The 8,054-nt window shown below is 51.7% G+C and overlaps 1 protein-coding gene across 1 annotated transcript in view; it reads right to left on the bottom strand.

Annotated features, from left to right (window-relative positions):
- Positions 1 to 213: 213 nt before the first annotated feature.
- Styxl2 (serine/threonine/tyrosine interacting like 2) overlaps positions 214 to 8,054 on the bottom strand; it is a 29,302-nt gene continuing 21,461 nt past the window's right edge. Inside the window, exon 5 of the mRNA XM_055624718.1 lies at positions 214 to 2,936. Within this exon, the coding sequence (XP_055480693.1) occupies positions 214 to 2,936 (2,723 nt within the window). The remainder of the gene's footprint in view (positions 2,937 to 8,054) is intronic.

Here is an 8,054-nt window from a genome sequence, read left to right as displayed (position 1 = left end):
GGTCAGCCTGTCCAGATTTTGGGCCTCACGTGGATGGCGCTTATCTCTTCCCCAGGCCCTTTCTGCTTGGACACTTGCATTTCTGCATGTCTGGAAGATGCTGTCTGCCTGCTCAACCCTTGGCAGGCTGTGGTAAAGTGTTCCCAAGCCCCGCGACAAGTTGAATGGCTTCTTCCTGTGTTCCCACTGCCTTCAGCGTGGGCCCCTTTCAGCTCAGTCCTCCCGCCTCCTTTGAAGTTTAGTTCTGGTTTCTTCTTGCCGCCGTCTCCAGGCAGCAATGATGGCTTCGTCGTCCATTTCTTCTTCCTCTTGCCGGTTTGTGCTTCTCCGGAACTGGGACTGGCGGCCCGAGGCGAACCTCCCTTCCTCTCTGTTCTCCGTCCTCTCTTTCTCTCCCTCCTCTTCAGACCTCATGAAGCTCTGGGTGAATTTCCTCTTGGCCCCAAACTCAGCGAAGTCTGTCTTGGATGATTCTTCCACATCCTCCCAGTCCCTGGGCCTGGCCCAGTTTGGGCGCCTTGGCTCTGGAGACTCTTCCCCATCGGAGGGCTCAGGGGTCCGGCGGAAGAAATAGGGTTCTGGGCTCCCCTCGCGGGAGCTGGAGGTCTCGCTGAACGTGGACCTGGAGAACTTGTGCATCTCCCTGGCCTCCTTGGTGGCAGAGGATGAGAAGCGCGAGGTGCTTCTCACAGCGTTGCCGTCCGCCGCGTGGAAGGTGGTGTCCTGCTCCTCTGACCGGGACTTGGAGAACTTGTAACTGCACGATTTAGATTGCGTTTCGCGGAGCCGGGAAGACCTGGTGGACCTCCCCCTGGAGCCTCCAGACCAATCGCTTTGGGGAGGAGACCTGCCTTCCGGCCTGAGGCCGCTGAGCCACGTGCTAATGTCGCTCTCCTTCCGGCTGCCGGCTCCGTTTCTATAGTGATCGGAGACGGCCAGGGAGGAGGAGGTGTCTGTCTCGGGCTTCTGGGAGTTACTGCGGGAGGAATAGCGGAAGCTGCCGATGGCGCTGTCCGCATCCTCCTCTCTGTCCCCCGCGCTGCTGCCCTCGTCCTCCTTGGCCTTCTTCTTCTTGAAGAGAGAGCTGCGCTTGCTGTCGGAGGCCAGCTTCTCCCTTTTGTACTCGGACATCTTCTCCTGCAGCTCCGTCTGCATCTCTCTCTCCTTCCGGCCCAGCTCCTTTAGGTCCACTTCGTCAGCAAAGAGGCTGTAGATGGGCTTGCTGGTCCCCCTCACTCTGTTTCCGCCGCCTCCAGCCCCAGAGGTCAGCGAGCTGGTGGAGGACAGCACAGACTGCACGTCAGAGCGTCCACTTAGGGGGGCGCTGAGCACTGAGGCCTGGTCATCCCCCAGGCAGCTGGCTGTGGGTGCCGCCTTCACGCTGGCAACCGAGGGCGAGCGCGACAGCAGGAGCATTTCGTTTTGCTTCTGCGCGAGGGTCTCATTGACGACGCTGGCAATCCAGTTCTGGATACTGGCAATGGAAATGGTGTCTCCAGGCCCCACTGGCAGGTTGGGCAGGGGGGTGGCGGCCATGCTACTTGCAGGCTGGGACAGTTGAGAGTGATGGCTCTGGGTGCTCAGCACTGACGCTGTGTCCCCATCTGCACTGACCGAGGGGGCCGCAGACCAGAATGCAGACAGAGGGATGCTCCCGCTGGCAGCTGAGCTGTTGGCCTCCCAGCTTCCCATGGACTGGCTCTCTTCCAGCGTCTGCCGGCTTCTCTCCAGCAACTCCAGTCTCCGTTGTCTCTTCTTGGCCAACGCTGCGTCCTCTCCCTTGCTCATCTCCACGACCTCCTCTTTGTTCTCACTGCCCACCTTTTTCTGGTGCTTCAGCTTCCAGGCCTGGTAGGCTGTCAGGTTGACATCAGAGAGGTTCTTCTCCGCTGCTGGCTCTTCTGTGCCGTGCTCACTGCTTCCATCTCCCACCTCTGAGTCTCTCTTGTGAAATCCAAACTGGATTCTCTTAACCTTCCACCTTTCCAGGGCAGTGAGCTTGTCCTTGTTCCTGCTGCAGAAGTTGTAGAAGGAGCTGGCCTCGGATAGCACGCTCGCCTCGTCATCTTCTCGGACCCTGCTCCCTGCCTCTGAATCAGCATTCATCTCCTCCCGCCTGCTCTTGGAGTGGTACTTCCTGGCAGCCTCCCTCTCGATCTCCAGCAGCCTCTCATTCCACATGTCCCACGTGCTCTCTGTAGACTCAGAGTCAGAGCGGCGTCTTCCACTGCGGCTTTGGCTGCTCCTCTCCAGCTGCTGCTTCAAGACCCGGATGTCCTGGCTGCTGACGCTCTCCGAGGCGCTGCTCTCACTTAGGGTGTGTCTGCGCCTTCTGCTGACATAGGGGCTCTGTTCCTCCTCTTCTTCCTCCTGACTCCATTGTTGGTGCCCTTTGGCTTGGTACCTCTCATTTCGTCTCTGCCACTCCTGGATTATCCTTTCCACATCCTCATCCTCACTGTCGTTCCCATCCTGGGCCGAGGAGGCAGAGCAACTACCCTTTTGACCCTGAGCAGCCTCGCCTTTGGGGAGGCCCTGCCCCTTCTTCCACTCTTCATATAGCTTCTCTTCCTCCTCTTCATCAATGAGGGTGACTGGCTTGGAGACCTGGCTGACCTTCCCCAAGGAGGAGCCACTCAGGTGGCTGGTGGCATCATCTTCTTCTTCCACCATGAGTGAATTTACTCTAGCACCCAGCGTGCTCCTGGCATCCTCCTCACCCTCCTCCTCACCATACTCCTCCTCCCTCTCCTCCATCAGTTTCTCGTTGAGTTCCCGCAGCTGTTTTAGGAAGCCGTCATTGGGGTAGATAGCCCGCTTTCTGCGCACGGTCATCAAGGCCTCCAGGATGGCCATGCTGTGGAAGATCATCAGGTAGGCGACCACCAGCACTGCTGACCTGCTGATGCCCATCTCGCTGCTGACCAGGACTTTTCCTAAAAGAGGAAACAAACACAAGAGACAATGACACAGTTTCATGGCTTCCTCACGGTGTCTTTCCAGAGTGCTGTTTTGATGTGTTGAACTTTATGCATTTGCTTTGATTCTGGTGTTTCACCCATGCTCAAGTCACATAGGGACTGGTCCCACAGACATCGGACAGAGCGTCCCCACTGTTGTCACTTCTGAAACACTGGGGCTCATTTCTACTTTCTTCCCACAAACTTTTCCTCATCTTAGAGAGGAGAAATCAAGGAAGTTGGGAGGCAGAAGACAGGGGCAAAAAACTGGAAACTCCCCTTTGCAGCATCCTGGATGCCATATTCCTAGCATCTGGCCTTCGCAGGATGCTAACAGCATCTGGCTAACAGATGCTAACAGCAATGCAAACTCATTGGCTCATAGGTCCACAGACACACACTCTTCCCTCCACAGTGGGCCACCTAATTTTCAGAGAATCCTTCCACACATTAGGGTAAAGCATAAAGCAAATAGGCACCCGGTGCTTCTACGCCGATATCCTGCAATCAACAACAAATGCATTTGTATGAACCAGACCCTCTGTACAAAGGCTCTTACAGAGATCACTGTTGTATCTGTTTTGTTTTTCTTTCTGGCTAACCTGAGTCTTTTTAAGCACTCTCTTCTTGACTATAGTCATCCTTTTCCAAACATTAAATCAAAAACATTGAAATATTAGGTTAGGTCCCCCCCCCATGAGGGAATTTGTTTCCAGGATAGTACATGATGTTTCCAGTTTAGACAACTCACATAGAGTAGGTTGGTCCCCTTGTCACTTGGGCACGTAGCCTTCACTTACACCACCTGTGCTAATCGCTTTGGCAGGTAACTTTATAAAGAAAATAAGGTCTTGTGTTTTTTCCTTGTGATTCTGAAGGCGCATCGTCTAGAGGCTGTATCTAATGACAACCTTCCTGCTGGTGGAGTCCTCAGGCGGTGGAAAGCATCAGAAGGTAGAAGACAGCAATTGTGTGTGTGTGTGTGTGTCCTCATCTCTGCCTCTTAAACAGCTACTAGGATTAAAACGCGAGGTCCCCTCCCCAATGACCCAGTCTCACCTTCATCATCCCTCATCATCTGCATCTTCAGACCCTAATAGTTGGATCAGGTTCCCACCCTCTTATCACCTCAGAAAACTGGGGCCTAATTCTCAGGTCAGGAAGGGCTGGGAGGGGGCACACAGACCATCTAAATCATAGCGTTGTTTGCAGTTTGGACAGACAGATCAAGGAGTGATCTTAAATTCTTCTATCTCTACTGAAGTCTATAAAACTTAAAAAAAAAATCCACCTGCTACTAAGTCATGTGTCTCTGCTTGTGGTATGTTTTAAGCATAAAAGAGAACATCACAAACCCCCACGGGTACTTTCGGTCTGTGCAGGCTGTTCTTCCAGTCCACAGACGCTCCCGAAAGTCTCAGCTGTACCATTCAGCAGACACGTTGTCCCCTGGCCTCTCCTTCTGCTTTGCATCTTTCATAAATGTGACAGACACTCTGTCAGTCTCTTCATTCTAATGGCTGTTTAAAATGCAGCCTGGGACCCCTGGAGACCTTCTTCCTGGCTGTCATCAATCTATTTGCCAACAGCCTTTGGAGACGTTTGCTAAATCGGCAGGAGTCCTATCTGATAATATGAATAGGGGATGATTCTTTTATTATTATGGGTTTTTTTGCGCCACTGAGGCCATGTCTTTGTCACAGAGGGGGTCAGAGCCTGAGACTTGAAAGGACCAGGGCCCAGCAATGCTGCTATTGCCAGGAGTCAGCAACCACCAGAGGGAGGTAAGTGAGCAGAGTCAAAATAATAAAGGCCTCAATTTCCCGTTCTGGCCCTTCCTGCCACACCTGTGCCTCACCAAGGACCTTTTCTTGACCAGCTTGATGTAGGTTCACTTCAAGATCCCACACTTATCCCTTGATGGGCCAGCTCACTTTCAGAACATTAATGCCAAGTCTTCCTCATAGGAGAATTGAGTCCTGTTGATACTAAGTGTGGCAAAAAGCAGGTTTGTAGTTGGAGCAAGCGGGGCAAGCCTTCATACCCTACGCTCATTCCTCTTAGAATTCCTGTGCGGAACCTCAGGGAAGCAGCTTGGAGGACAAGGAGAGGCAGGATGAGTGGGCTTGATGGCTTACACTCACTTCATCCAAGGAAGAACAGGGTTTTTCTCTGTTATGTGCAGGGCCCAGGCAAGGGGAGCACTCAGGGGACAGGGCAGCACTGAAGGGACAGAGCTTGTGCAGCATTTGAGAGGACCTGGGCTTGTTTCAAGGCACCAGGGAAGAGGCACTGTGCACAACTCCAGGGGTCAGCCTCTGTAGTGAAGTAAAACCATGCTCTTGAAGCAAGGTGGGAAAATTATGGAGACAAGGGAATGGAAATGAGCCCTCCTCGAAGCCACCAGTGGAGATCAAGAACTCCAGCACTGTGTTACAGTGCTTGGAAAACTGCCCTCATAATGATAACGTTACTTTCATATGTCATATATGATCTTTTCTTTCTTTTTTGTTTTGTTTTTGCTGTTTTGTTTTTTGAGACAGGGCTTCTCTGTGTAGCCCTGGCTGTCCTAGACTCCCTTTGTAGACCAGGCTGGCCTCGAACTCACATTGATCCACCTGCCTCTGCCTCCGAGTGCTGGGATTAAAGGTGTGTGCCTCCACACCTGGCAGCCATTTTTTTTAAAAACAGCAGTGACATAGGTTTGAGGCCTGAATGTGTATGACCACGGACAGGCTTCATTCCTCTCCCAGACATTTTTCTGGGGATCTCAAACAAGCCTATTAACTTTGTTTATAGTGAAGCCATGTAAGTCTCTGCAACCCCAGGAGCTAGAGTTTTACCTTGTCAACAGCAATCCTGCTGGGTCCTTCTTAGGAAACACCCTGTGATCTTGCTCAGGCTAGCAATCCCTCAGAGCTGATCGCTTCTGAATCCTACCAATGCCCATGCTCTCCGGGATGCCTTGCTTTATTCTTAAGCTCTCCTCTTTCTGCCAACCCCTGTTTTGAATCGTGTTAAAAATGTCTTTTTAATAAACACCAAGTCTGTTCCATACCGGCTCATCCTGAAACTCTGTGTCAGATATCTGGTTTTACCTCAGTGAAGGTCCCCAAAAGATTAAGGGAACCCCTCAGGCTGATGTGGGTGACAGCATGGAGCTGCTCCTCTGTCTCTGCCACCGCTGACAGGATGAAAACTTTCCATCAATAAAATGGCTCCAGGAAGATGGCCAATGTACACAGTCATCGATTTGTTTAGCAACTGGGCTGATGGGTGAGTGGAAGGCCCATCTGGATAAGGCCCTGTTTCAGACATTAAAGAGTGCTACTAGAGACAGTGCCGGGCCTGAGCAAGACTGTGTCTACCCCTTCTCTACCTGTCAGTGTGCATTTAAAAAAAGTGTATTGGAACAGTATCCTCCCAACTCATAGTCCCCCTTTCTCCTGAACGTACCTCTCTACACCCCCCAAAATTCTGCCCTTTCCCAGAAGCCGTCACGTTAGGGAGACAAAGGACCAGAGTCTACCAGACACACTCTCCAGGGAATTTGGAGATGGAACTGAAGCAGATGACTAGCTAATGGCATCCTTCCTGTCTGACAGAGAAGGAGAAAGGAAACAGAAATCAGGAGTCCTGAGACTGGCTAGCACCTCCCTCAGTCCTCATTGGGGTCTTTTAAACTCTTTCCTGTGTCCCTTGGCAGCTTGGCTTCATTTAGCACAGTGCTTTGCTGAGGAGTTGGAGCTAGTTTTGAGTTTACTTGAAAAACGCACGTGTTTGTTATATTTTGAGGCAGGGTCTTGGTGTGTAACGGTACCTGGCCTCAGACTTGCTGTATAGCTAAGGTTGGCTTGGAAGTCATGACAGTCCTTCATCCTCAGCCTCTGGTGTACTGGGACTTCACACATTTGCTATCGCCTTGAGCTGAGAGAATATTATTATCACACAGAGGCAAAGCCAGAGGGCCTGTCGAGGTGTCTCAGCCTGTAAAATGTAAACAGCGACAGCCAACTCGGACTCACTGTGGTGGAGACTCGTGCTCCTTCCTCCAGTGAGTCCTAGAGGAAAGGAAAGGAGGGAGGCTCTGGGGGAATTCTGATATTTCCTTCCCTGCCTTGGAGGAGGACCTCTCTAAAAGGCAGCAACCACCACCAGAGCAGCTCTGCTTCCTGCCTGAGGTGTGGCTCAGTTCTAGAATAGGGAGAACAGAGACCGTGGCAAGGTGAGGACCCAGGTTCCCTGTGCAATGACCAAATGGCAAATAGTTTTCAACCTGTGGGTCACGATCCCCTCTGGGGTTGTAGATCAGATAGCCTGACTATTAGATATTTACCCTACGATACACAAGAGTACCAAAATTACAGGTATGAAGCAGCAACAAAATAATTTTATGGTGGGCAGTGGTCACAACACGAGGAACTGTATTAAAGGGTGGCAGCGCTTAGGAAGGTTGACTGGTGCCTGGATTCTAGGGGCTAGGCGAGTGCCCTCCACAAGCCAATGGCAGGGATCTTCCTACCTCTCTGCAGCGTCCTGCTTCTCAACGGGCCCGTGCTAGCTGTGAATCTAACTTCTGCCAAAGCTCCCTGCCTACTGTGGGATCCATGCTATCCCTCAGTGACGGCCGCACGGCATCCACAGCCCATGCCCTGCTTTCCAGACCTCTCTGGGAGGAGGTTGGCCCTTGGTTGTGGGGAGCGAAGGAGCAAAGCTTCCTTGCCACAGACATGGACACACTCAATCCCACATTGCTGAAGAGGCCTGAGTTCTTTTTTTTTTTTTTTAAAGTAAGCTTATGCTGGATGTGTAGCTTGTGTGTGTAATCCTGGTGTATAAGAGGCTGAGGCAGGAGGATTGCCTCAAGTTGAAGGCCAGCCTATAATGAGTTATAATACAGCCCAGGCTACAGAGTGAGATGTTGGCTCTAAAATGAACAAACAAAAGTCCTGGAATTGTTATTTGTTTATTTGAGATAGGGTTTCTCTGTGTAGCCTTGGCTGACCTGGACTCTCTTTGTAGACCAGGCTGGCCTCAAACTCACAGAGATCTGCCTTCCTCTGTGTCCTTGAGTGCTGGGATCAAAGGTGTGTA

This window comes from Psammomys obesus, unplaced genomic scaffold, assembly GCF_907164565.1.
Source record: "Psammomys obesus unplaced genomic scaffold, mPsaObe1.curated_primary_1811, whole genome shotgun sequence".
Classification (NCBI taxonomy): domain Eukaryota; kingdom Metazoa; phylum Chordata; class Mammalia; order Rodentia; family Muridae; genus Psammomys; species Psammomys obesus.
Note: the sequence above shows the minus strand (reverse complement) of the source record. Positions and strands in the feature narration are given on the sequence as shown.